Below are 25,305 nucleotides of genomic sequence, written 5' to 3' on the forward strand. Positions count from 1 at the left end.
TAGTCTTGTTCGTAGCTATACCGCTAAAAGCTTAAAATAAGAACTATCTAGCTGCTGCCCTTAAAGGGTAGATCGAATACTGTATAAGAAGGGTATATTAGCAGGTAGATAGGGTAGTAGTAGGTATAGGTAGTATTCGATAAGGAGCTAGAAGGAGAGGGAGGAAGGTAGGCAAGTTAGCCTATTACTAAGCGCCAAGCCCTGCCTAAGGCATTAAGACCCTAGCTTTACTCGAGCCCGGTTACATACTAATTACGTATAACCTCTTTAGTCCTAACAATCTATCGCTATAACGGTAATTAGCGGCACCGGTAAGAATATACCTATTTTATCCCTTTTTCGATAATAATCTACTAGCGCTATCTCTTAAGACTCGTCTAATTTAGTGTTAGTTAATAGACGACTAAATAGCGACCTACGGCTCTTAACCGCTAGTAGATGCGAGAATATAGGCGAGTTACTTTCTTACTCTTATAGAGCGCTCGAATACTAACTTTCTTATTATCCGATTTAGCTACTAATTCGTATAGAATCGTAGTACCTCGAAACAACGCGTTCTACTACCCTCTCCGCCCTCTCCGCCTTAGTTAACCGCTTAGCTCGCGCCCTTTTTACCTTTTTGCCCTTATTACGCCCTATACTAAGTTTTATATATAATCTATAGAGTAGAATATAAGAAATAGGAGGAGTACGAGGAATATACGCTTTAGAATAAGGTAGACGCGCCTGCTAAGGATTATATAAGAAATAGCGATAGTAAGGTCCTATAGCTACTATATACTCGGATAAACTAGCTAATATAATATTTAGACTCGCGGTTTAATACTATATACACCTAGATATCTATATAGGACTGGAACCTACTACTATATCGAATTTTACGTGTGGCCTACTAGGAAAAGGCGATTTTACGTATAGCTAGAAACCCCGCGAACAGCGGGGGGGAGTGTCTGACGGAACCCTGGATACATGTATTCTCGTCGCGGGTTCGATGACGATGACGGTCCACGACGGTAATCGAACACCGCCCGTCGGCGCCAACAGCCCAGCCCACCACACAAGATTTGCGTCAAGGTCAGAAGCCGACGAGAACGCGTGCTTGGCCGTGGGGCATCATGCATGCCATGCACGGCGGCAACAATAATTCCTCCATGCCTGTTGCCATCAGGTGTTTGTTCACCGACAGTGATGAAACTTTATTCTCGCCCGCACTCCTGAATATATCATCAATCCCCTCAAGATGGCTCAAACAACGTACACCCTCAACACGGGCGCAAAGATCCCTGCTGTCGGCCTGGGCACCTGGCAATCGCCAGCTGGTGAGTCTCATGAAGAATGCTTCTGAAGAAATACGTGTTGACACAGCTGCTCGTGAACAGGTCAAGTCAAGGCCGCTGTTGCCCATGCTCTCAAGTCGGGTTACCGCCACATCGATGCAGCATTTGTGTACGGCAACGAGAACGAGGTTGGTGAGGGGTTGAAGGAGGCCTTCGATTCTGGGATCAAGAGAGAGGATGTATTTGTTACAAGCAAGCTTTGGTGCACATACCACAGGACTCCAGAGAAATGCCTCGACGAGGGGCTCAAGAAGCTCGGCCTTGATTACGTCGACCTGTACCTTATACACTGGCCTGGTAAGATGCTGGGAGACATTGATACGTGTGTGACCCCCACTGACAACAACAGTCCCCATGAACCCCAATGGAAATGATCCCATGTTCCCCAAGCATCCCGATGGTTCGCGGGACCTGGACACCGAATGGTCGCATGTCCAGACATGGAAGGAAATGGAGAAGCTCCTGAAGACCGGCAAGGCAAAGGCCATTGGCGTCTCGAATTATTCGGTCCCATACTTGAAGGAGCTCCTCGAGGTGGCTGACGTTGTTCCTGCAGCTAACCAGGTAAGAGCGGCGGGTCGTAAGAATTCGAAGACAGTGCGCTGACGTGAACCAGATTGAGAATCACCCATACCTCCCACAGCAGGAGATTGCAGATTTCTGCAAGGAGAAAGGCATTCTTATCGAAGCTTATTCGCCGCTTGGCAGTACAGGCAGCCCATTGTTCCAGGAAGAGGGCGTGCAAGAAGTCGCAAAGAAGCACAACGTTGGTCCAGGCACAATCTTGATCAGCTATCAAGGTAAGAGTTCCGTCAAGCCTGGTCCGGTTCCGTGCTAACATGGAACAGTGAACAAGGGTCACGTCGTCCTTCCAAAGTCCGTCACCCCATCTCGTATCGAAGAGAACCTCAAGGTCGTGAAGCTCGACAATTCCGACCTGGAAGCATTAGAAGGCATTCACAAGAAGAAGGGGCTCACGCGCTATGTTTACCCAGCATTTGGTGTCAAGCTCGGATTCCAGGACAAGGAGTCATAGAGGACTGCGGTGGAGGCGTAAATGATACCATTTCTTCCTCTGGAATGCATAGATGTAGAGTATACAGCGACATAAGCCTCTCTAGAAATCTCATCTCGCGGTCGACTTGTCGCGCTTTCGCACTGTCTCAGCCTTGTCCTGGAGGATTTCCTGAAGTGCTTCGTTGTGGCGAGCTAACAGAATGACATCCTTGGTATGCACGGTGGAACGTCCAGCATGCTTTGCAAAAGCCTCCATGTCTGTTGAAGCCTGTGCAATCTTTGCAGCTACCATTTCCGTGAGAGCTCCAATGAAAGCGGGCGCCGCATTGATGTTCGAGTCGATAGCGATGGAGTCGACTGTCTTGCCAAGAGAGTACCACAGGGCAGCTTTGAGGCGCTCGTCGCCCGCAGCAGCCTCGTCTGAGTGTGAGTGTGGCATGATGGCGGGGAGGTATGGGATATGGGATTGCAGAACACGACGCGCTGGAGACGACGCGTTTCTTGGGAAAGCTCGGCTCGGCAGAGTTTGCGCCACAAAGTCAAACGCAAGTCTTCTCTGCCAGCACCAGCATGACCCGATGGCTCGCGACTCCTCCTGCCACATATTCTACACTCCTGAGAAATCCATCTCTATCCACCATCGTCCTGCGGAGACACACATTCCCAGCGCCGATTTCAAGCCCCCGACGGTCACGGATATCATGATCACATCGCCTGGCCTCTGAACGTTGCTTCTCCGAGCCCCCTCGACCCTTCATGAAGATCGCATGTTTCGCTAGCCACTGTCCTCTGGTCAATGCCTCGAGTGTGCGCGAACATTGGCAAAAATGATAGGCAGAACGTCGAGCATGGCCAGCGGTGGAATGCGGCTCCGCTGCAGGTACACGTTCGGCGGCTAAGGAATGCTTCTCGCACCTCATGCCTTGCTCGACCAGCACTGCTGAACAGTCTAGCCACGAATCGTGAGTATGAATGCTGCAGAAAGATGGCCAGTAAGTCCCATGCACGATATATGGTAGGCGCTGCGCCCTTTTCACCACCACACCCCGACCCTTCCTTTCCTTAGCCCATATCCACAATGCCTTCAAGAAGGCAGCCAAGACTTTCTGTTACTTTACGCACTCTACTGCTATGCATACCCCCCAGCTTTGCGCATATGGAAATGCGCTGGCCATATCCACTACATAGCAAGTACAACCCAGACGCTGTCTCGGCCAACGTCGATTATAGCATGACATCGCCTCTATCCGCAGACGGCTCCAATTTTCCCTGCAAAGGCTATCAAAATGATCGACCCAAGCAGATCGTTGCGACGTACAATGCTGGCTCATCATACAACATCTCCTTGGCTGGCACTGCGACTCACAAAGGAGGTTCATGTCAAATATCCCTTTCATACGACAATGGCGCAACTTTCCGAGTCATCAAGAGCATGATCGGCGGTTGTCCATTGAAGACGACATACGACTTCAGCGTACCTTCTTACGCTCCCAATGGAAACGCGTTGCTCGCATGGACATGGCAAAATGAGGTCGGAAACAGAGAGTTCTACATGGACTGTGCAGAAGTCAACGTTGTGTCTGCGTCACAAAAGCGGCGGCGAAGACGAGACGTGCAGTCTTTCGATCAATTACCCTTCATCTGGAAGGCGAATCTCAAAGGAATCAATGATTGCACAACGACTGAAGGTGACGACCCTGTGTATCCCAATCCGGGTCCAGATGTTGAATACGGCAATGGATACAGCAGTTCCAGCACGTCGTCACCAGGGACATGTGATTCTGCAACTCCTTTTGGGCAAACATATGAAGATCTTGGCGACAGCACACTTTCACCTCCCACCGACACGGACTCGCCATCTTCGAATGGATCGGCAGTTAGCTATTCTGCGAATGCTTCTTCAATCACTACATCAGCCGCGCCGAAAACCACACCTGCCGAGTACAACTCTGATGACAGCATGACTGAAAGTTGGAATCATGGGAAAGGCGGATACAGAAACGGACATGGTTCTCACGACAGCGCGACCGAAAGCTACGATCGCGGCGATTCTGGACGACCCGGCTTTATGACCGAGTCTGGCTCCGACGACAGTGCCACCGAAGCTTGGAATAGAGGCGGAGGAGCTAGACCGACTGATTCTCCTCGTGCGCGCCCTGCCTCGACAGATAGCAGGTCAACAGTCACAGTCACCGCAGATTGTGAAAGCACCGTCATCGTCACCGTGTATCCAAGCGCAACTACACCGTCTACCCCTTCGACAATGACCACATCCACGACAAATCGAGCCTCGTCAACTGGCAGCGTCAATCCAGCTCCAACGAACTCTCGACCACCGTATGCCACAGGCAGCATTGAGTCCGTCAACGCCAAGTATCTCTCTTGCGTCCCAGGTACATTCCTCTGCACAAGCAAAACCACTTTCCTGACTTGCAACTACAACGATGGCACAGTCAAGTCAGACGAAACATGGGTCTACTCGAGTAGATCTGAGAGAACAGCTGCGGCTGGCATGGAATGTCTACCGGTCCTCGCTCCCTGCTCTAGCTCAACAGATCAGTACGATCAGCAAAGTGGCGTGAAGACTGGAAGCTACAGAGACGATCGATATATTCGAGAACGACCAGAGGGCGACTGCGATGTTGATGGAAGCTTCAAATGCACCGCTGATGGCACACAATTCTCGATATGCGACCATGGCGGCTGGGTAGCAATGGGAGCTGTGGCAGCAGGAACGACATGTTCGAATGGCGAGATTATTGCTTCTAGCTAGTATCAGCATGGACTTTGCACAGAGCGCGGCGTTCGAAGGCCTTTCTGCTTTTGATTTTTATGAAGTTATGATCTTGCCCATCTTCAGTGGGGGCTGCATAGTGATATGACCTTGATGGGCCACGAGGAACAACGGAACGCTTTAAACTCCTTCCCTAAATGCTTACATCTGCCACCACGAACATCCCATATATTCCAATTCTTCCCTTCTCGTCTTATTCTACAACCTCGCTTTCGACAACCCACCTGCTATGCACAAAACGTCAAATTCGTCCTCATAATCTCGCATCATCTTTCGCACCTGCAATGCTATCAATAATGACTTTCAGCACAAGCTTTCCATCGGCATCTTTCGTTTTACCCGCCATCTCAAAAGCCTTGACAGCTTCATCCAAGCCGGCGAAACGATGCGTGATCAATTTCGAGAAGTCCGGACCATCTGCTGACTTGGTGGCTTGAAGGACGAGATCGATGCTTTCTTGATAAGTATTGGCGTATCGGAAGACGCCTACGATGTCGACTTCTCTTAATGCTGCAGCTCCTAGGGGAAGAGTCTGGATGGGATGGCCCATTCCTACGAGCATTATTCGACCACCTGGTCGTGTTGACTACGAGGCATGTGAGCTACTGCCTGCAACATCAGACGATTGAATACTCACGTAAATCCCAGCTTGGACACATGACGGAACACCGGTACACTCGAACACGACATCCACTTCTCCAACATCATCCACCTTTCCGATCTCAGCAGCGGTTTCCTTCGCAATTGCAAGATTCTCGTCGATATCTTTCCCTCTCTTCATCGGAACGGTATAACTGTGATGCGCGAAACCATTTTCTACAGCAAATCCCACTCTCCCAGCATCGATGTCAGCGATGATAATCTTCTTCGCGCCCTTCAGTTTCGCAACAGCCGCACACAACAATCCCACGGCTCCCGCTCCAAATACCACAACGGTAGCATCCTTCGGCATAAGACTCCTCCGAAACGCATGCAACGCAACACCAAGCGGTTCTAGCAATGCCCCGACATCCAAACTCAAGTCTTCCGGCAATTTATACACCCATTTCGCCGGGTGATTAATCCTCTCCTGTAGTGTTCCTTGGAAATGCGGAAACGCCTTCCCACTACTTCTGAACTTGATATCTTTGCAGATGTTATATCTCCCTTCCCTGCATCTTTGACACTTTTCGCAAGGCAGACCGACTTCGAGCGCGACTTTGTCGCCAGCCTTGAAGTTTTCTACGTTGGATCCGACGGATGAGATTATGCCGGCGGATTCGTGGCCGAGACTGAGAGGTTCGCGAACGAGAATGTCGCCGTTGCGGAAGTGGGAGTAGTAATGTAGATCGCTGCCGCAGAGACCTGTGGAAGCGATTCGTACTTGGACTTCGTCTGCTGCTGGAGGTGAGAGGGTCCGAGATTCCTGGTTGCGGTTAGTTTTATCTTCTGCTTCGATTGTCTGAGTGAGTGAATGTCTGGCTCACCACGCGGAGGTCTTTCGCAGCGTGTAGAACTGAGGCCTGTACTTGGGCAGACATTGTGGGAGAAGATGACGGGCAATGCTTGTGCTCGAGAACTATTATGAGAGAATACTTTTACCACTCAAGAGACGGTCTTACTTGGGCCGGCCCTGTCGGCCTTTTGTGTGTACGAATATGTCTCCAGACATTCGCGTGGTCGGTCGTTGGAAACCCCCACCAGTTCGTTCCTTGAGTTGCCGATCGGACAATTCCTTTACCGTTGTACCGCAAATTACTCGAATGGCTGTATGTCTTTAAAGATATCCACACATTTATACCAAGTTCTCCGAAATTTCTTTACTATGTTCAATCTACTTATACCTAGCTAGCTTAGTAGAGATTAGAATACTATTAGTATTTTATAATATAAAATGAAAATTTAGCTAGATATTTTAACTTTAGATATCTTAGGTATAAAAGCTATTTATTTACATTATAGAAACTTTATACTAGGAATATTATAATATAGAAATTACTATTTATTTAAAATTTTAGTATAGATATAGAATATCTTTTAAATTGTATGCTACTAGTAGTTTCTATATTATAACTAGTAAGAAATAGATTTCTATGTCCCTATTATTTACTAAAGTAACTAATAAAGGATAGATAACTAACTAGAAGAAGATAATATTTCTATAAATCTGTCTTTTAATATTATACTATTAATATCTTAAATAATATACTCTAGTATTCTAAGCTAAACTTTCTAAGACGTATTGGGAATTCAGGTATCTATCTACCGACAAATAGTGTATGGAGCCATCGTCCTGTTGCCGATCCGCTGGTCGGCATTTGCTCGAGACCATATTGCTCAGGTACCGCCAGGACTCTTTTCCGCCCATGATTTTGCGCTCCTTTGAGAGGTGCTTCAGTAAATGGTAGAAACCTGCGATTTGAGGAGACTGCAAAGATGAGCTCCGTGCAATCGCTATTCAGCCTTGAGGGCAAGACTGCTCTTGTTACTGGCGGAACGCGAGGCATTGGCCAGGCCATGGCCATTGCTTTAGCAGAAGCAGGAGCAGATATTCTGCTTGTCCAGGTATGCAGAAAGAGGTGCGGAGATACCTTCTAAAGCTCACAGCATATAGAGGGATGAATCAAACCAAGCCACCAAAGAAGCGATTGAGAAACTCGGGCGGAAATCGCAAATCTACACAGCTGACCTCGCGAGTCACGAATCAGTGTCAGCTCTTGTACCAGAAGTGCTCAGTGATGGCCACCACATAGACATTCTCCTCAACTGCGGCGGCATTCAGAGGCGGCATCCTGCGCACCAGTTTCCAGACAACGAGTGGAACGAGGTCCTGCAGGTCAATTTGAATGCTGTGTTCACCCTATGCAGAGACGTCGGTGCTCACATGCTCGCAAGAGATGCGGATCAGTATGGCAGAAGAGGCAGCATCATAAATATTGGCAGTCTGCTGTCATTCCAAGGAGGCATAAATGTGCCTGCTTACGCGGCGTCCAAGGGAGGAGTTGCACAATTGACGAAGGCGTTGTCAAACCAATGGGCAGACAAGGGCATCACGGTCAATGGAATCGCTCCTGGATACATTGCGACAGAAATGAATACCGCGTTGATTAATGATGCGAAGAGGGCAGCATCGATCTTGGAACGGATCCCAGCAGGTCGATGGGGCAGCCCGGAGGACTTCAAGGGCAGTGTTGTCTATCTTGCGAGTCGAGCAAGCGCCTATGTGAGCGGCGAGATCCTGACTGTAGATGGAGGCTGGATGGGTCGATAGTTAGACGCACGTGCTGGCGTGTTGATGCGTGTATATACAATTCGTGGTTGTTTGTCTGAGCAGGAAGCTCAAGGGTGAAAGCCTTGGCACGAATCTCCGTCAGATGCCGCCTCTTTGCAGGCGAGCACAAACCATCTCTTCCCCAAATTTCATTGCCGAAAGACTTCATGAATCAGCCACAAACCGGACCACACACCACGGTCGACACGTGCCAGCGCCAGCTACAGTACAACTGACGGAACTCCCAATTTGGACTCACCGTGCCGCTCCGAGACTCGCGACTTCTGCCGGCTCGCTCTGGTTGTGCTACCTAGTACTGCCGGAATGCTCATGACACCACGGCAGTCGCTAGGTTGCTGCCTGCGACAGCAAGCTCGTTCCAGCAACTGCATGGACCCTGAAGAAGACCCTTCAGCTGTCCGGTCCCGTGGAGCCAACGGTGGGAAACGACCTCATCGTCGCCAGCACACCAGCTGGGGTCTGGGGTCAGAGCCGGCCCTGAAATCCACGTCTCGGTATCCCGGCAATTGGAGGCCAGCGGATCATTGTCGCGCCTATTCTGACCTCAAGACCTCTCCACATGCAGCGGGCTAGCCTTACGGGGTAAAAAGAACTACACTAAGGAAAAAGGAATCGCCGAAGTCACTGATCAGGAAGTGTATTCCACGGCCAAGCTCGGCGTAGCTGGTTCCAGTGGGACCTTTTACGCCATCCGATGCGGCCTGAAGCCTATCAGAGTCTGTATGACTACTCCAACACATGCATCGGAACATCATAGACCCAGGAGTGGGGGAGGGGAACGTTGAGACAATTTTCCTGCCTCCGACGGAAACGCTAACACGAAAGATTCTCCGGTCCTGGCCTATGGTTCCTCGCACGCAGGCGCTATCTCATGCGTGCGAATTGCGGCCTACGAGATCTGGTTTGGCGAAGGCGGATCCTGCGACATGTGACCCTGCATAGCATCGTATATGTGGACGCCAGGTGGGATCTGTGTGTCAGCCTAGACTGGGGAGCGCTCGCCCAACAACGCCTGCTTCGTACGTCTTCTTGCCTCCTCAGTGTTTGCGAGGTAAGAATCAGCATGTGGAGTCTCTTGGGCTTGCTGACCCAGGCGACGGCTGTGAGAGCCTTTTAAGTAGGTTTCCTTCTCGCCCAACGTACCTCGTCACTATATCTCCCAGCACTTGCAACTCTCTCATCACCAACGACCAGATTGTGTCCGACGTCACTTCTTTGATTCTTTGACTTTTGTTCTGTGATACCCCAAAGAGTTTCTTTCCTTTTGCACAATCTTCACCATGGCACCAATCGCCATCGAGACTCCAAATGTCAACGAGAACTTCAACGACCACAGAGATGGTCTCGCCTTGGAGGCAACATCAGACGCAATTGATGAAGTCAACGTGCTCAAGGCAGCTATACGGGTCAAGAATGGCACCGCAACGCAAGAAGAAGTCGACATGTACGAGAAGTCTAAATTCGATGAGGAGAAGGATAAGACGCAGTTCCGTCAATATGAAGAAGCCTGCGACCGTGTCAAGACCTTCTACCGCGAACAGCACGAGAAGCAGACCGTCGCATACAACCTCAAGGCACGCAACGATTTCCACTCCAAGACTCGTGCCGAGATGACCATCTGGCAAGCCATGGAGAAGCTCGACACCCTCATCGATGAATCAGACCCAGACACCTCCCTCACACAGATTGATCATCTCCTCCAAACTGCCGAAGCTATGCGTCGTGACGGCAAGCCTAGGTGGATGCAACTCACCGGCCTCATCCACGATCTCGGTAAACTCCTCTTCTTCTACGGCGCTCGAGGGCAATGGGACGTCGTCGGCGACACCTTCCCAGTAGGCTGCCGCTTCGACGAATCCATCATCTACCCAGGCACGTTCGTCGACAACCCCGACTCCAAAGACCCAATCTACAGCACAGAATACGGAATCTACACTCCGGGCTGTGGCCTCGACAACGTCATGCTCAGCTGGGGTCATGACGAATACCTTTACCACATCTGCAAAGATCAGTCGACACTCCCTGCCGAGGCCCTCGCCATGATCCGGTACCACTCTTTCTACCCATGGCACTCCGCCGGTGGATACAAGTGGATGATGGACGAGAAGGACCAGCAGATGTTCAAGGCGGTCAAGGCTTTTAATCCTTACGACCTGTACTCCAAGTCAGATGATATGCCATCTGCTGCGGAGCTAAAGCCTTACTATATGGAGCTTATCAATACCTACTTCCCACCTCGAGAGCGTGAGACTGAGCGTGTGATCAAGTGGTGATTGGTCATGGATGGAGACATGTGATATGCATTTGCGACGGCGTTTTATTTCATTAGCGACTTGATATAAGCTCCCGGTTCTTTAAAAAAAAAAGGGGTCGAGCCGTTAGGATGTGACGAAGATGATAGTTTTAACAAAAATCGATCATGACTGCATATGATTTTTTGACCCCTTCACTGCTCTTGAAATGAAGCGAGCGAGAAACACTCAATCTCAATGCTTAAGTTGCTTCTCTATCGAAGCCAAATCGACTTAAGACTCTCGAGTCCCTATTCCCGCTTCTCTACTTCGAATAGTCACAAATTACCCGTCCTGGTGTAAGACAGGACCGAGAGAGAGAAAAAATATATACGTCAAAGAGACAGCACAGCACAAAGATGAAATCGGGGACGCACCATCCGATTCAAATGCCGATTTACTCAGCAAGGCAAAATTCAAATTCAACCAAGCGAGGAACGCAACCTTGAAGGGCTCGTGCTCCACACACACCTTACCTTATTAGGTACCTTGCCATGAAGTTGACTGTGCCTTCTCGCCTCACTCGCACCTCCACCAAAATCAAAAAAAGATATCGCGCGCGCGACAATGACAGCAAGATCAGATTCCCCGGCGCCAACGCACTCCCGCAGTGTCTCACCAGAGTCGCCGCTCATCTGGCGAGACATCCGACATCCGGCCACATGATACGATCATCTACACCACAACTCTGCTCGCGCGGAGACGCGGGGGCGCAATTTGAAAAGGAGAGAATAAGGAAATCAAGGTCGTATGTCTGCTCATCGTCGCCATGACAGACGCGGCATCTCGTGTTTCAATTCGTCCTCTGATCTCATGCTACTACTTGCAAATCTTCTGCAAGCCAGGAATATCCTACTGATTGAGGTGCTGGAGGAAGCGAGAGGGGTAATTATACACCATCAACAAGAGCAGCCTCATTCTGTGAGTACAAGCAACGACCAAAGGCCGCGAGGAATCTGCCTCGCCATCTACTCCTCCTCAGACTCCTCGCTCTCGTCGTCGCCGCTGGTATCTGCATCCTGGGCTGGATATGCGTTCATGGGACTACCACTGCCGCTCATGCCCGGATTCTGGAATTGCGCCAGTTGCTTCTGGATGTTACTGATGGCGGCCTGCTGCTCCTGCTTACCCATCGGCTTATGCTTCTTACGCTTACCGCCGCCACCGCCGCGACCGCCCCGAGCAGATGGCGCGAAGTCGTCGTCATCCTCTGCAGCGAGGTCGTCTGGCGATGGCTGACGAGCGCGCTTATTCGGGTTGCCAAAGATGCTGCGCACGTATGTGAGAAGCATCGCCTGGACGTCGTTGGGCAAGTCGTCGATCTCGAGCTCCATCTCCTCTTGATCGGCGTACTTCTTACAGTTCGATGTGATGATGCGTGTGAGCTCCTCGACTTGACCGGCATCCATGTTGCCCACGGCCTCTGAGATCTCCTGCTTCTCCTCGTACGTCACTTGCTTTGGCTTCTTTGCCTTGGACTTTGCTGCTGCAGGCTTTGCCGCCTTTGCAGCTGGAGCGCCGCCCTTCTTGCTAGACGCCTTTGGTGCCTTGGCTTTCTTCGGCTTGGTCTGGTTGCCACCGCCGAGGCCAGCGAGTGCGCTCTGCATATCAGCGAGTTGCTTCTGCAGCGCTGCGATCGTGGCAGCTGGGTCGGCTGTGGCCGGATCTTCCTCCTCTTCCTCCTCCTCAGCGCTCTCCTCATCTGCGGAAACGCTCGCTTGTCGGACGCTCTGGGCCTTGCGGCGCTTCTCCCACTGCTCCTTCGTGCGCCACAGATCTTCGAACTCGCGCTGGAATGAGATGCCAAGATCACGGATGGCATTTCCTGGTGGGTTAAATGCAAGACAGTTCTGAACCATCAGCTCGAAGTCCTTCTTGAACTCCGCCGCACGTCCATATTGACCCTGGTTGAGCTTCTGCGTCATGGTGCTGAGATCCATGGGATGCTTCACGATCTGACGGTACTGCGGAATATTCAGAGCAACTGGATCCACTGGCGTCTGGAAGACATGGTTGACTGTGGCGTACTTGGGTCCCTTGAGTTGGTTCAAGACGTACTCGACGAATTTGAGCTCGGTCTGGTGCTCCTTTCGCTTGGGCTTGGCGTAGGCAAGCTCCTTAGCAGGAGGAGGCTTGATGGTGCGAGCTGGTCGATTCGTGGTCGATTCGCGACGGATCTGTGGTGTGCCATCTGGTTGCAGTGCGAAGGGTTCTGAGCTTGCGCCAGTCGATGCTGCAGTTGAGAGTGCTGGAGCAGGTGCTGCGGTCACCGCGGCGCTTCGTGACTCTCGTCGCGGAGGAGCAGGCGGCTTCGGCGAACCCTTCTTAGCTTGTGCCTTGGCCTGTTGATCTGCGCTGGGCACAGTCTCCATCATCTTCCGAAAGTAGGCCTCCATCGCCATACCAGCCTGTGTCACGGCATGGTTCGGTCCGTTGAAGGTCAAGGAGTTGTTGATGATTAGCGCGAAATCGTCTGCAAATTCTTGCACCGTCTTATAATGGCTCGATTTCAGCTTCTGCTCCATCGTACTCAGGTCCATGGGATTCTTGATGATCTCTGGATATGTGGGAATTGCCATGGCTACGGGATCAACAGGCTTCAAGAAGTAGATCGAATTCTTCGTCTTCTTCAGGTTCTTCATCTTCTCAATCAGAAATTTAAGCTGGCCTGTGGTCATAGGCTCTTTGCTGTACTGATGGCTCTTAGCCGCCGGTGCTTGGGGAGCCTCTGATACAGGTGCAGCGGCGGCTTCCACCGATGGCTTCACCTCACTCTCTGCAGTCTTGGCCTCCGGCGCAGAAGCCTCGGTTGATGCTGCCGGAATAGCGTCTCCATTCGTCAGGGGCGCATCCGACTGCTGCTGAGATGTTGTAGCATCTGCAGGAGCCTCTGCTGGTGGAGTTTCCATAGCTACATCGTCGGCGGACTCGGTCTTAGGAATTGCTGGAGCTGCCTGTTCCCCACCTGACTCAGTAGTCGGAGCCTCTGGAGCCGGCGCATCCTCCTGTGCCACCACGGGAAGGCTCTCGACAGCAGGCGCATCTTGCATGGGCACGTCCTCCGTCCGACTGCGCTTGGCTGCACGTTCCGCATTCTCCTCGTCCTCCTCGTCGTCCTCCCGTGGTCGCACCAAGCTGGACTCATTCGATGCCACAGCTGGGGCAATGACGGGTTCCGGTGCAGGCGCTGGTACAGGAGTTGGTTCCTTTGGTGGCGCAGTCATTTCGGTGTCGATATTGGCCTCCGATGCGACCAAGGGCTCATCAGGCGGCGGAGTGGGATGGGATGTCGTCGGTGCCTCCTTAGGGACGAATTCTGCGACGGGCGCAATACCTGGCGCGACATTCTCAATCGGTGTTGGTGCAGCGGGATTTGGATGTGCGGGTGCTACACTCGCGACACCGAGGCTCGGATCGGTCTTGGAGACTGCAGCATTCTCGCCGAATGCTTCGGCATTCCGGTTCTCATCGATCGCCATGGGTTGTTCGTGATCGCTGATGTGACGGGTTAGCATGTGGGGCGGTAGTGATGCGCGACGGCGATGCGATGCCTATTTGTGCGAGATTGCGAAGTAACGTTGATGTCGGTGAGGCGAAATGAAAGTGGCAAGAAAGAAATATTGAATACGTACCCATTAGTGAGTGGCGCATCGGCAGGCAACGACGAAGTGACTAGCTCGTGCTGCGCGACGTCCGACGCCATGCTCGTGAATCGATTATAAAGGTTGCAAGTGTAAGTGAATCCCAGATCAATAAACTCGCGGCACGTGATCTCGCGGCGGCTATGTTGATTTGATGCGGGCGAACAACGCGACGCTACTTTGATGGTCGCGGCGACGCGGGAGAGGTGCGCAATTATTAGTGACACGTAAACAAAGGCGCGTGTCGATGATGGAATCAAAGAGCCAGATCAGGTGAGGAGCGGAGGGCGGCGGCGGTTGATGTTTCGCTTTGAAGATGGATGAGGCTCTGTGCGCATGTGGATTGAGAAGAGGATCGTGGGATTGCAGAGGTCGAAATAAATGGCAAGACAGCCGGCTAACGCTCGGGCCTGCCCGCTTCTTGCCAGCCTGCAGCGAAAGTCTTGGTTGGAAATTCGCGGAGAAGGCACGACCGCAGAGATGACGCGCGGGATTCAGCAAGCCGCCAGCGAGGGCGAGAAAAAGCGGACGCTCTCGCGCGCAACGGCCGCAGAAGGGTTAGAGATTATTGTAGATGGAACCCGCAAGTGCGATGCTGCTAGCTCAAGCGAAAATGCTTGTGCTTATGCAGCGCCGCAAGAGATATGCAGGCAGGCAGGCAGGCAGGCAAGCTGGCGGGTGGCGCGGGCGATGCTTGCGACGGCGAAAGGCTCGAGACCTTGTGGGTGCCAGCGCCGTGAAATATCGCGCAACGCAGGCGACTGTTCTGGTGCAGCCGGGTAGCTTCCAGCGACAAGCACGCCAGAAAAGTTGCAGGTGGCGGAAGGGCGGCCAGGCAGCGGGGTCAGAGGGCGGAAAGAAGCGCGTGGTGAGAGCAGCAGCAGGAGAGAAGAGAGCAAATGTTCGAGGGAGTGGAAGGGAGCGTGCCAGTACTTAAGAACTTGACGCGGCGCCGGCGAGCACGCTGATTGGCGCTGACAGGGAGAGAGGGGTGTGCAAATTTCACGCTGCAGCGCGGCCTCACGAACATGCCGTCGCCAGCGTCGCGTTGGGAGGCCGTCGCTCGTCTGTTATGCCTTCTGTCCGTCACTCGCTGTTTGATGCAATCGCCGCTGGTGTGCGTGTGCGAGTGCGTGTGCGAGTGCGTGTGCGTGTGCGTGGTCTGTCAGTGACGGGCGTGTAGATGCAAGGTGTTGTCCTCGTCTGCCTGCCCACTTCTCAGATCTCGTCAGCCACGGTCATAGCACTAGTCCCCTTACGTCCTAGCTTCCAAAATCTCGACACTCACATTCTGGCGTCCAAGCAGAAATAGAGCTTGCTGCAAGTGAAGACACCACTATTCTAGCACCACTCCACACTGGCAATGCTGTCGCTATGAGCGCCGCACAGCGCTTACGACAGCGACAGGCGGAGGCGCAAGCCACATCGCCCGCCCCAGCCAGCAAGCGTTTCAAATCCTCTCACGTCCCCTCCAAACCCAACGGCCTGCACTTCCTTGTGGACGAAGAAGCAAGAGCCGGTAAGCAATTGAGTGCGAAGCTCACAAATGGCGTGGCGAGATCGAAGACGACCAGGGTGGATGAGTCTCATGCCGCGGTAGCGCAGGATGAAGAGTCGGAGGACGAAGAGGAGACGGATGAGGAGGAAAAGAAGCAGCAGCCGAGTGAGGTAATTGAGATCTCGAGTGCCGACGATTCAAGCTCGCTTCCGGATGACGAGGAGGACGAAGTCAACGCTGCACCAGCGAGACAGGATGAAACATTGGTCAATGGCCATGAAGTGCACGCTGAACAGCTCCAAGTTGTCGAAGGCGCGGAAGATCTGGAGATGGAGGACGGAGAACCCGAGGAAGAACCCACGTTTGGAGAACAGCTACAAGCACGACACCCAGACACGATCGATCTACAGAAGACCCAGGGAGGCGTAGACGGCAATGGTGCACTAGTCCCTGGTGGAGATCGACGAGTAGTAGAGGCACCAACAGCTGGATCGCTCGGTGTGGTACTGGCCCAAGCGTTGAAGACGAACGACAAAGATCTCCTGGAAAGCTGTTTTGCCATGACCGATGTGAACGCTATCCGAGCCACCATTCAGCGCCAACAATCCCAGCAAATCGCAATATTGTTGAAGAGATTGGCGGAGCGTATACACAAGCGGCCAGGCCGCGTCGGAAAACTCATGATATGGATTCAGTGGTCATTGGTCACGCACGGTGCTTACCTCGCCAATCAGCCTGCGTTGATGAAGGAGCTGAAAGCTCTGGCTCAAGTGACTCGAGCAAGAGCCAATGGCTTACAGCCTTTATTGCATCTGAAGGGAAAGTTGGATCTTCTCAGCGCACAACTCGAGGCAAGGAGAAATATGCAAGCCGCATCAAGAGCAGCAAATGATGAGGACGACGAAGATGGTGTGCTGTACATCGAAGGACAGGAGCGAGCATGGTCAAGTGACGAGGAAGCGGAAGCCCAACCTTCGGGCAAGCCTGGCAAGCAACCTGCTGCCACTTTAGCAAAGGCCATTGATGGCGGTGATAGCGATGAGTCTGCCGATGAAGACGAGGTACCGAATGGCTTCATCAACGGCATCGAAGACGACAGCTCGGCGGATGAAGATGAGGACGAAGAACGAAATGAACTGCTCGATGACGAAGCAGAAGAGGCCTCTGAAGACGAGAGCTCCAACGACGATGCCGATAGCGCCGCTTCGTCAATAGACGAAGATGAAAGCTCAGATGGCGAGGAGAGTGAGGCTGAAGCGATCAAGCAACCCAAGCCACAAACGCTGAATCGCAAACGATAATGGAGGTGAAACTTTTTGGCAGCAAGTATGCATGGCGTTACTGGCGTTCAGGTAACATGGCAAGCAAGTGGGTAGGGGACTGTGCATATGACCACAACTGTGCACAATAAGATGCCCATTGCCCACACACAATCCTGTACTTACTTTACATACTTTGCTGCGCAGCGCTGCACTCAGCACTGCCTTTGGAAAATGGCTTGCATAGCGGTCGGCGTTCGATAGAAGCGCTGTCAAACAAGATAGCTTCAATGCAGCAGGAGAGGCGATGCGCTTCTCGTCATCTCCAGCATCCCGTCAGCATCAGTCATTGCCACGCGAGAAAGGAGTTGTCAATTCAAGCAGGAGCAAGTCGCACTTGCCACGTGCCTTATGCAACATCAACATCAGGTCGAAGGAGGAGAAGGAACAAATGATGCACACAGCTATACATGAAAGCCAGCCTCTCACGAAAACGCATCGCCATCGCCATCGCCATGGCCGTATATCATGCATGCATCGGTGAAGCAAAGCAAGAACTCTCCTCCCTCGTTAGATCAAATCATCCATCCCACTGCAAGCAGCTGCACAAATGCACAAATTCTTCATTCATCATCTCCATCGTCAAACATGAACACGCTCATCACCACCACCCCTTCTAACCCCCCAACTCCCCACCACACTCACTCATGCCCACCCGTCCCCGTCCCCGTCAACCTCAAAACCCTCCCAACCTTCTCCTTCAACCCATCTCTCGCACTCCCCTTCTTCCTCCCAATACTCTTCTCAACCGGTCCGTTTTTAGGAGGCCATTCCCCATCGTCTTTCCAACCTTGGACCAAAGCTTTGATCAACGTCAAAAGATTTATAGGAATGGAGGGGGTGCGGGATTGGAGGATGATTTTCGTGTAGATTTCGGGGTACATGTTGTGGTTGATTCTTCGGCGGATGGGGTGGTTGGGGAGGAGAGGGGGTGCGATGGGGACGAGGACTTCTATCATGGGTGGGGATGTGATGGGAGGTGGGACGGGTGGAGTGCTGGCGGTCATGTCTGGTGTTGTTGAGGGTGTGGACTCGGGGGTGTCTGGCGTTTCGTCGTTTTCTGGATCTGCTGGATTGCCGTCCTCTTCTACGGATGAGGAGGTTGAGGCGCGAGGGCTGGATGTGCTGGCTGAGTCTGAGTCGGCATCTTCTTCGCCTTCTTGTGCGTCTTCCTCAACGGGATTCTCATGCGATTGTACTTCAGCCACGGTTCTGGCGGAACACCATATATCTCTTCTCCGCATCCAATGCGCCAGCCCATCGTTCCACTCCATCTCCTCTTGTAACCTGACTTGCCTCCTGCGTTTCCTCGCATGCCTTCGCTCCCTCAATTGCGAGCCCACACTATCCGGTCCCTCAAATTTGTACTCACTCTGCTTACTTTTTGCAGAAACAGAGGACCCCTTCACTAGACTCGCCTCTCCCTCAGCATCCGAGGCATCCAAATCTGAACACTCCCGTTCCCTCCATTCCGTAGGGTTGAAACTCAGGCCTAGTGCTCCATTGCTCGCATTAGGGCCTTCTCTATCATGATTGCTCGGAGTGTGAAATCTGAAGCCCGCGATCCCATCCTCAATATCTTCTTCTGTAGCCGGTTCCTTTTTACCACTCGATCTCCATGCCGGTAGCGTGGGGTATTCCCAGTCATCTTTTATGCGTTCGCGCAAAAGTCGCCGAGCATCTCGCAATTCCTGCTGTTGCTCACTGCTCCGATGATGAGAGCCTGGTAAATGCATTGTCGTTACTGCATCCGTGGTGCCACTCGTTCTCCGTTTCTCGTTGGTGAAGCGTTTCCAGAATCGCGAGTCTTACTGTTGCTGCCGCGTGCTACGGATGCTATGCGGGAATACAAATGGTATCTCAACGGCTTCGCTCGCTTTCTACCGTTTTAGGATGCTGAAATGCGCTGTTTGTGCCTGGAAATAGAGGCAGGCTGTACAAATGGCTTGCTGCGCTTTCGTGGTATTGAATAGGGAGAGACGTAGTTGCAGCATGTCACGCAGCAAGCAGACGTCATGTTAAAGGCACAGGAAGGTTGGCGATTACGCGCGCAGATCAAGATCGAGACTTTGTGGGATTGTTCGGCTCAGCGCGCTGCGGAGCAACTCACTCCTCTTGGAAGCTCTTTGCTGCCCTCCAAGAAAGCGTCATCGACCAACGCAGGCCATCCTGGCCATTATTTTGCCACATCATCCGCTTTGGGCATACGCCGCTCTGTCACAATCCTCATTTCTGCTATTCCTGATATACTCGCTTCATTGGTGTGCATCGAATATCGGAGCACAGAGATCTTCGCAGACCAGCAACGGTAGTTGTGCGCCACGTTGCAAGGTTTACAGATCTGGAAAGCTTCGGTTCCTTTGCATCTACGTGGCTAAGAATATCAACTTCTGCCAAGCGAATTTTCATTATGGATTGAGGATTCACTCTGATGTGGAGGCATTCATCAGGGGCGAGCAAGCACCTGTGTCGAGCTGAACGAGCCCGCGACCATGGCGGATGGCAGACTCTACAGGGGGCAGTCGCTGGAGATATCGCTTCGGCACATGTGATTTGAAAGCGACGGAGAATGATCAAAAGAAAGAGAGTGAGAAAAGATTTATGTTTGATCCAACTTACCATGATTGTTACTGACCTACCCAGAAACCGATCCAAGAACGAAGACACGATCCTCAAGAGAGAGAGGGAGAAAGCTCTCAACTTACCTTTTAAGCCTGCAAAAAATAGTAATCAAGCAGCTCCTCCCAAGTACAGGCTCCAGTACAATACGCCGCCATACCAGCAGCCTTGTGACGAGAAACCCCTCCTCGTTCCGCACGATCGACGGGATCGAGAACCTGCATCTCATAACTCGGTCCGGCCGTAGTAGTATGTACAGATTCAGGTCTCGCGGGGAGTGGCAAGGGGCCATTGACGCTCTGATGAATAAAATCAGCAGCCTCCTGTTCGGATTCCAATTCTTTGGCTTGGTTGAGAACGAAATCGTAGGAATTGATTCGGGTTATTTGGTGCTCGGGTTCCATGATGAGGTCTTCTTCGTCTTCGTCTTCGAATTCTTCTTCGACCGGCGAAGGGAATGCGTTGGAAGGACCTGCTGCGAATGGATGAGTGTCGTTGTTGAGTGATACCTCCTCGAATCCCATGACCTGCTCTGCCGCTATGCTGAAGGGTCGAGAGGCGTGGTAGTAATCCTCTCGTGAGAAAGATGAGTGGGCTTCAGACATGGCTGGAAGAATTTGGGTGAGGGGATTTTGTTGCTGATGCTTGATAGACCGCTGGTGCAAATTCTTCTGGGTCGAAGGGTTCGTGGGAGGAGGAATGAGGAGAAGAACGGAATTGTGTTCGTTGGATTCGATATCTTTATACTTTGTACGGGGCTTGCGAAGAACAATGGTGAAAGAATTGCGGTTTGAACAAGTAAACAAATGGAGACAAGGGAATTTCTACATTGCCATTGTTCCTTCTTTGTACGTAACAAAGCTACGGCGATTCGCGGCAGTGGGCAGTGCCTGCACTGACGGATTTCGAACTCCAGATTCACAGAGGGTCAGCAGGACGTTGAGAAAGAGAAAGTGACCTGTATATGGGAAAGGCAATAAAATATTGCATTCTCCCCCAATCAATCCATCCTTGACATTCTCGACAAACATCGCGAAAGCTCGAGTGACATCCTCCCAGAAATCCTATTTATACAAATTCCAAGCTACGAATCGAGCTTTCAGATCAGATCTCGTTCATTACATTCATGACAAAAACAGTTTTTGGCTTCATGCTAGGTGATATGATACAGGGGTGATCCCCAGCCAAGGATCGATCGCCGGTCGTTTTGATACATCGGCAGAGACACTATGAAACAGCCAGGGCGGCACTTCGTAATTTGTAGAGTTCGAGAAGGTCGTCCTGATCGTGATCAAGATAGACCTGTATGGTGTGAGCAGACTTTTGTGAAAGCGGTCGTTTGGTGTTGCTTCCGACGCTGTAATTCTGCTGCTGAAAGTCCAAGGAAGAGTCGTGACGGCGTCTACGCATTTGTTGCTGTTCGCTGTGTGTGTTGCTGTATTTCGGTGGTGGAGGTGGTGGCATCGAAGGTGGCGGAGGTAAGCTCCTGCTGTTGTCCTTTGGCGGTACCGATGGAGCTGGTTTAGGGAAGTTCCCGAGCTGGACATCGAGATCTTGCAAAGATGGCGAATCTAGGTCATCATGTCCTGAGAAGGGGCTTTTCAGAGGCGCATCAAGGTCTTTGAGCGGACTCATGGTAGGCGGGTCTGCAGCTCTGGCTCTTGGCTTGTAGGAATATGAGTCAAGTTCGATCTCAACTTCGGTCTCCGTTTGCTGTCCTGGACTCGGTTTGGCGATGCCATCTGGCAATTTGATCAGAGGAGACCTTTGTCCGTCCTGAGACATCATGCCAAGAATCTTCGCAGCTTTGGCGCCATCAACACGAATTTGCTTTAGCGGTTCGAAAAGCTCGTCAACTGTCGAAGTATTTGAGCTGGACGGCCGCGATATGCCGTCCGTATGGGACATTTGATCGATGAAAGATTCTCGCGACAGAGGACTAACTACTCCCGTAGGTGGCTCGTTGAGTGAGTCACTCTCCTCTTTCAGCTGCTCAAGTGCTTCAGAGGGCTCATGAAGCGGCGTGCGTCGCTTGGCTTGTGGACTTTCGCCTATCTTGAGGCTATTGTCAGATGAGTGGACATCCGCAACGTCTGATCTAGAGGTTCCGGAAAGCCTGTAGTCGTAACTGTCGGCATCACTGGCGTAAGACGCTGTTCTCGGGAAGCTCGAGCAGGTCGATCGATTCGCAGAGAAGCCATCGACAAGGACGTCAGGCGTAGAACGGCCGGTCGGGATGAAGCGGCTTCCCGAATCCATCGAAGGTGCGAAAGAAGTTTTGCGAGAAATGGCCATGGATGCAATCATTGCCGCAATGTTGTCGGTAGGCGATGTCTTATTCTGCGATGTCTGTGCAATGAGTGCTGCTATTGTGTCCTCCCTACGACATTCCAAGGACTTGAGTTTCGCAATGCATATATCCATAGATGAGCTTGTCGCCGCCAGTGACAGTTGCTCGTCCAGAAGCATGTTGCAGTACTCCAGGTCAGGCTTCTGATCCTTCAGCTTTGCGATGATGCTGTTTGACACCTTCTGCCTCTCTACCCTCAGGCTGGCATATTTTTCGTGCAAGGCCTCCCGTTGCTCTGATATGCTTCTCAAGGTTTCAACTGGGTCGCTTTGTTGCGGCGCTGAAGGTTGCCGGGACAGCAATTCGGTCATCAGCGAGCGACTGATGCTGCCAGATTCCGAGCTTGGAGATACTCCATAGGTCATGATACGGGGGCTTGCAGGTGGTGATTCGATAATTTGAAGTGCGGCAACATTTGTTGCTCCAGCAGCAGCAACTGCTGCGAGAGCGGCATTGGGAGCGCGCTTCATTGGAGATTCTGATTCAGCAGAAGGAGCGGCGGTTGGTTCGGCGCTCTGGAGCGCGGCCACTCTCGCTCTCGCTGCTGCGACAGCCGCCAGTGCTGCATTCGGTGACCGTCTTGGATTCGAATCTGGTTCTCCCATATCTTTGGCCGCATTCTGGCCGCAGGTCGACCCAATTGATTGAGGCTGACTAGCTGCATGCTTTCGAATGACTTCTGCTATGCTTCCAGGAGAGGGGCTCTGTTGCTGGTTCGCATTGGCGGGGCGCTGGTCTTGCGTCGGAGTCGAAGGCGCATGATCGATCGACATCTGATTGCGGCTCGATGGTCTGGGCTCACTTGCAAACACACTAGGCACAAATGCAGGACTGTGCAGTGGTCGCGATATGTTCACTGTCGAAAGGTTGTTGTGTTGCAGGTTCACCAAAGATCTCTTCGGTGGCAGTGAACTGGTTCGCGTACTGCTACATGGTACAGGACCGTTTGAAGTGTTCGGCCTTGAGATGGTCGGGAAAGCACTGAATTTACTTGCCGGGGCTTGGAGCGTCGTTGAGGCAGCATCGCACATTTTTGGCGATTGCTCTGACGCAGTTCGCGGACGAGCCGATATCGATGATACCGTGAGCTCGCGATCCTTCACGCCTCCACTGAGAGGTACGAGGGGCGGCTGCTGGGCGAGTTTGGGTGGATTATGCGGCGTCTGAGGCAGATCGAGATAGGATTGTAGCGTTGCAGGTGAGATAGGCGAATGCGAGTCTCTTTTGGGGAGATTCTCCGACTTGGTGTCGTTCTTCCAGTGTCTTGGTGACTTGGATGGTGGCGGTGGTGGTGGGGGGCTCTCGTCTTTCTCAGTCTTGGCAATGGCAATGCGAAGATTAGGCTTCGGTTTCGCCCTGTGACGCTGAGCGTGAACCTGGTCCTGGCGGATGTCGTGTGGCACAGGGGTGGAAGGTTGACGTCGGGAAGATTGTTGTGCGGCGTGTTGGTTGACATGGGACTGCACGACGTCGTTGGCCATTATTATTTTGGCGTTTGATTTAGAGGATTCGCCCGGTGCGCTATTGGAACGAGTGTGGGCGTTTTCATCGGCCTGGGCACGGACGTCTGAAGCGGCTTTCAGCGCTCGTCCTGCCGGAGGGTGCGAGGCATATTGGTCGCGATCTCGAAGGGGGTGAAGAGGGCGCAAGTCAGGCAGGCTGCCTTTGCGAGCCGCAGGGGAGGTGGTCGCTGGGAGTGTTGTCTGCCTCGAGGCAGGGAGACATGGCCTCGCTCCATGGTCCAAAGATGAGGATCGGCGACGGCTGAATCCGGCGGAGGCTCTGCTGAGAGTGGTTCTTTGCAGCGTCACGGGCGCGGGCGAGGGCGGCGGCGTTGGCTCGACAATGGGGAAGAGTCGATAGGATGCGACGCCGCGTCGTGGTCGTCCAAGGTCGTGGGCGTGGGCGCGGGCGTGGTGAGCGGTGGTGGTGGTGGTTGAGGGGCTCGGGGAGGGAGAGACACCTCGGTCCATGCTGTGTGTGACCACGGCTCACGCGGAGGGCATGGCGGATCTGGCTCCAGTGTCGTCCGGGAGCAGAGAACCGGTCGAGCTCGAGGACATGTAGGCCTTTGTAGCAGGCAGTGCAGCAGCAGCAGCAGCGGCAGCAACGGCAGACAGCAGGGCAATAATAATGCAGATACGACGTCGTGGGAGCTCCGAAACGGGCGTCTGTCGAGTGCATGATAGATCTTCTCCGCCGAGGCCCGATCCCCTTCAACGGCGTGCACTACGGTAGACGGTAGTAACGGTACTGTATGTATGAGACAGGCCTGGGAGTCGCTAGCGCCCGCTCAGAGCCTCACAGCAGAGCAGGGGTGCCTAATGATCGACTACTGCGACAGGCCTCTATCTACGGTATTGAACATTCCCACCGCAACAGGCATCAGCACTGCAACTTCGCCAGCATGTCCGCCATCTGACATACACTACTCCGGAGTCCGTGCACTCGATCTTGCTCTGCCGCGCCGACGCCTGTCTGTCTTCCGCTTTCCACCACAACGCTGGCGCTTGGGAGCCTCGCAAAATGCCTTGTCAGAACACTCGGCTTTTCCAAATGCCGTGAGCAGTCGTGTTGGCCGACTTGGCGAACCGCGATCTTCTTGCACGTTGCATGTTGCATTGAGCCACTCACACCGTCACTGTGGCCGTCGCAGTAGTTGCAGCAGCAGCGAGTCGTGCTATAGCATGTCCACTGTCAAGGTCAGGGTTAGCCCTGCTGCCCACTGTCGCCGTCATTATAGGGACCTTCAGAAGCCGCCAATTTGCAGGGGCCTCTCGAGGTGGGTCAATAAGGTAGATACGAAGGTTACTACCCCATCCTTCGAAGGCTAGTTTTCCATCCCTACGAGTTATTAACTCGTACACCTAGACCGTGCTTGTAAACGACTCCGTTTAAAAGTATATAATACGCTATATCGATAACTTATAGGGATAGTAATCCTACCTTAGCTAGAAGTAGAAGGAGGCTTAAATCCTATCTAGCTTAGCCTACTAGAGGCAGAGATTATCGACCTAGGCTCCGGCTCTTCTATACTAGTATTTACTACTCTAGTCTATCTACTATAGGTACCGCCTATATCTATCTAAGTAGCTCTTTATAGTAAGTTAGATAACCCTCTTTATATAGATATCTCTATAGTCTTACTAGCGCTATAGTATTTAATCG

General features: G+C 52.3%; 11 protein-coding genes across 11 annotated transcripts; 5 read left to right on the plus strand and 6 right to left on the minus strand.

Annotated features, from left to right (window-relative positions):
• Positions 1-1,193: 1,193 nt before the first annotated feature.
• Positions 1,194-2,485, plus strand: MYCFIDRAFT_85826 (uncharacterized protein). Its single transcript, XM_007922431.1, has 5 exons — positions 1,194-1,319; positions 1,380-1,634; positions 1,687-1,901; positions 1,954-2,137; positions 2,186-2,485. Exons 1-5 carry the CDS (start codon positions 1,241-1,243, stop codon positions 2,371-2,373), a joined length of 921 nt encoding a protein of 306 aa, XP_007920622.1. The 5' UTR covers positions 1,194-1,240; the 3' UTR covers positions 2,374-2,485.
• Positions 2,464-2,793, minus strand: MYCFIDRAFT_192114 (uncharacterized protein; the record flags this gene model as incomplete). Its single annotated transcript, XM_007922907.1, has 1 exon — positions 2,464-2,793. The coding sequence occupies one exon, from the start codon at positions 2,791-2,793 to the stop codon at positions 2,464-2,466; it is 330 nt and encodes a 109-aa protein (XP_007921098.1).
• Positions 2,794-3,432: 639 nt separating this feature from the next.
• MYCFIDRAFT_129503 (uncharacterized protein) lies at positions 3,433-4,095 on the plus strand (the record flags this gene model as incomplete). Its single annotated transcript, XM_007922908.1, has 1 exon — positions 3,433-4,095. A coding segment is annotated over one exon (663 nt), but the record flags the coding sequence as incomplete, so codon positions are not given.
• A 1,306-nt stretch (positions 4,096-5,401) lies between these two features.
• MYCFIDRAFT_75620 (uncharacterized protein) lies at positions 5,402-6,668 on the minus strand (the record flags this gene model as incomplete). Its single annotated transcript, XM_007922205.1, has 3 exons — positions 5,402-5,734; positions 5,786-6,553; positions 6,615-6,668. The coding sequence occupies 3 exons, from the start codon at positions 6,666-6,668 to the stop codon at positions 5,402-5,404; spliced, it is 1,155 nt and encodes a 384-aa protein (XP_007920396.1).
• Positions 6,669-7,563: 895 nt separating this feature from the next.
• Positions 7,564-8,398, plus strand: MYCFIDRAFT_28145 (uncharacterized protein; the record flags this gene model as incomplete). Its single annotated transcript, XM_007921662.1, has 2 exons — positions 7,564-7,692; positions 7,742-8,398. 2 exons carry the CDS (start codon positions 7,564-7,566, stop codon positions 8,396-8,398), a joined length of 786 nt encoding a protein of 261 aa, XP_007919853.1.
• Positions 8,399-9,479: 1,081 nt separating this feature from the next.
• MYCFIDRAFT_209610 (uncharacterized protein) lies at positions 9,480-10,859 on the plus strand. Its single transcript, XM_007922909.1, has one exon. The coding sequence runs from the start codon at positions 9,700-9,702 to the stop codon at positions 10,690-10,692; it is 993 nt and encodes a 330-aa protein (XP_007921100.1). The 5' UTR covers positions 9,480-9,699; the 3' UTR covers positions 10,693-10,859.
• A 598-nt stretch (positions 10,860-11,457) lies between these two features.
• MYCFIDRAFT_85828 (uncharacterized protein) lies at positions 11,458-14,516 on the minus strand. Its single transcript, XM_007922432.1, has 2 exons — positions 14,343-14,516; positions 11,458-14,205 (listed from the first exon to the last, which is right to left on the minus strand). The coding sequence occupies exons 1-2, from the start codon at positions 14,411-14,413 to the stop codon at positions 11,679-11,681; spliced, it is 2,598 nt and encodes an 865-aa protein (XP_007920623.1). The 5' UTR covers positions 14,414-14,516; the 3' UTR covers positions 11,458-11,678.
• An 863-nt stretch (positions 14,517-15,379) lies between these two features.
• On the plus strand, positions 15,380-17,435 carry MYCFIDRAFT_213018 (uncharacterized protein; the record flags this gene model as incomplete). Its single annotated transcript, XM_007922910.1, has 2 exons — positions 15,380-15,515; positions 15,697-17,435. The coding sequence occupies 2 exons, from the start codon at positions 15,380-15,382 to the stop codon at positions 17,148-17,150; spliced, it is 1,590 nt and encodes a 529-aa protein (XP_007921101.1). The 3' UTR covers positions 17,151-17,435.
• Positions 17,436-17,546: 111 nt separating this feature from the next.
• On the minus strand, positions 17,547-19,087 carry MYCFIDRAFT_209611 (uncharacterized protein). The gene has a single exon (XM_007922911.1). It carries the CDS (start codon positions 18,902-18,904, stop codon positions 17,810-17,812), a length of 1,095 nt encoding a protein of 364 aa, XP_007921102.1. The 5' UTR covers positions 18,905-19,087; the 3' UTR covers positions 17,547-17,809.
• A 410-nt stretch (positions 19,088-19,497) lies between these two features.
• On the minus strand, positions 19,498-20,881 carry MYCFIDRAFT_181052 (uncharacterized protein). The gene is made up of 2 exons (XM_007922912.1): positions 19,812-20,881; positions 19,498-19,755 (listed from the first exon to the last, which is right to left on the minus strand). Exon 1 carries the CDS (start codon positions 20,390-20,392, stop codon positions 19,877-19,879), a length of 516 nt encoding a protein of 171 aa, XP_007921103.1. The 5' UTR covers positions 20,393-20,881; the 3' UTR covers positions 19,498-19,755; positions 19,812-19,876.
• A 133-nt stretch (positions 20,882-21,014) lies between these two features.
• MYCFIDRAFT_213020 (uncharacterized protein) lies at positions 21,015-24,362 on the minus strand (the record flags this gene model as incomplete). The annotated part of the gene is made up of 1 exon (XM_007922913.1): positions 21,015-24,362. The coding sequence occupies exon 1, from the start codon at positions 24,108-24,110 to the stop codon at positions 21,015-21,017; it is 3,096 nt and encodes a 1,031-aa protein (XP_007921104.1). The 5' UTR covers positions 24,111-24,362.
• Positions 24,363-25,305: the final 943 nt, after the last annotated feature.

This window comes from Pseudocercospora fijiensis (genome assembly GCF_000340215.1).
Source record: "Pseudocercospora fijiensis CIRAD86 unplaced genomic scaffold MYCFIscaffold_1, whole genome shotgun sequence".
NCBI lineage: Eukaryota > Fungi > Ascomycota > Dothideomycetes > Mycosphaerellales > Mycosphaerellaceae > Pseudocercospora > Pseudocercospora fijiensis.

Excerpts from the sequence above, each read along its gene's own strand:
- MYCFIDRAFT_85826 (XM_007922431.1), top strand. The coding sequence starts at position 1,241 with ATGGCTCAAACAACGTACACCCTCAACACGGGCGCAAAGATCCCTGCT. Across the intron at positions 1,320-1,379 it reads CACCTGGCAATCGCCAGCTG|GTCAAGTCAAGGCCGCTGTT; the intron begins GTGAGTCTCATG and ends GCTCGTGAACAG. Across the intron at positions 2,138-2,185 it reads AATCTTGATCAGCTATCAAG|TGAACAAGGGTCACGTCGTC; the intron begins GTAAGAGTTCCG and ends AACATGGAACAG.
- MYCFIDRAFT_209610 (XM_007922909.1), top strand. The coding sequence starts at position 9,700 with ATGGCACCAATCGCCATCGAGACTCCAAATGTCAACGAGAACTTCAAC.
- MYCFIDRAFT_85828 (XM_007922432.1), bottom strand. The coding sequence starts at position 14,413 with ATGGCGTCGGACGTCGCGCAGCACGAGCTAGTCACTTCGTCGTTGCCT. Across the intron at positions 14,206-14,342 it reads GATGCGCCACTCACTAATGG|CGATCACGAACAACCCATGG; the intron begins GTACGTATTCAA and ends CCGTCACATCAG.
- MYCFIDRAFT_209611 (XM_007922911.1), bottom strand. The coding sequence starts at position 18,904 with ATGCATTTACCAGGCTCTCATCATCGGAGCAGTGAGCAACAGCAGGAA.
- MYCFIDRAFT_181052 (XM_007922912.1), bottom strand. The coding sequence starts at position 20,392 with ATGTCTGAAGCCCACTCATCTTTCTCACGAGAGGATTACTACCACGCC.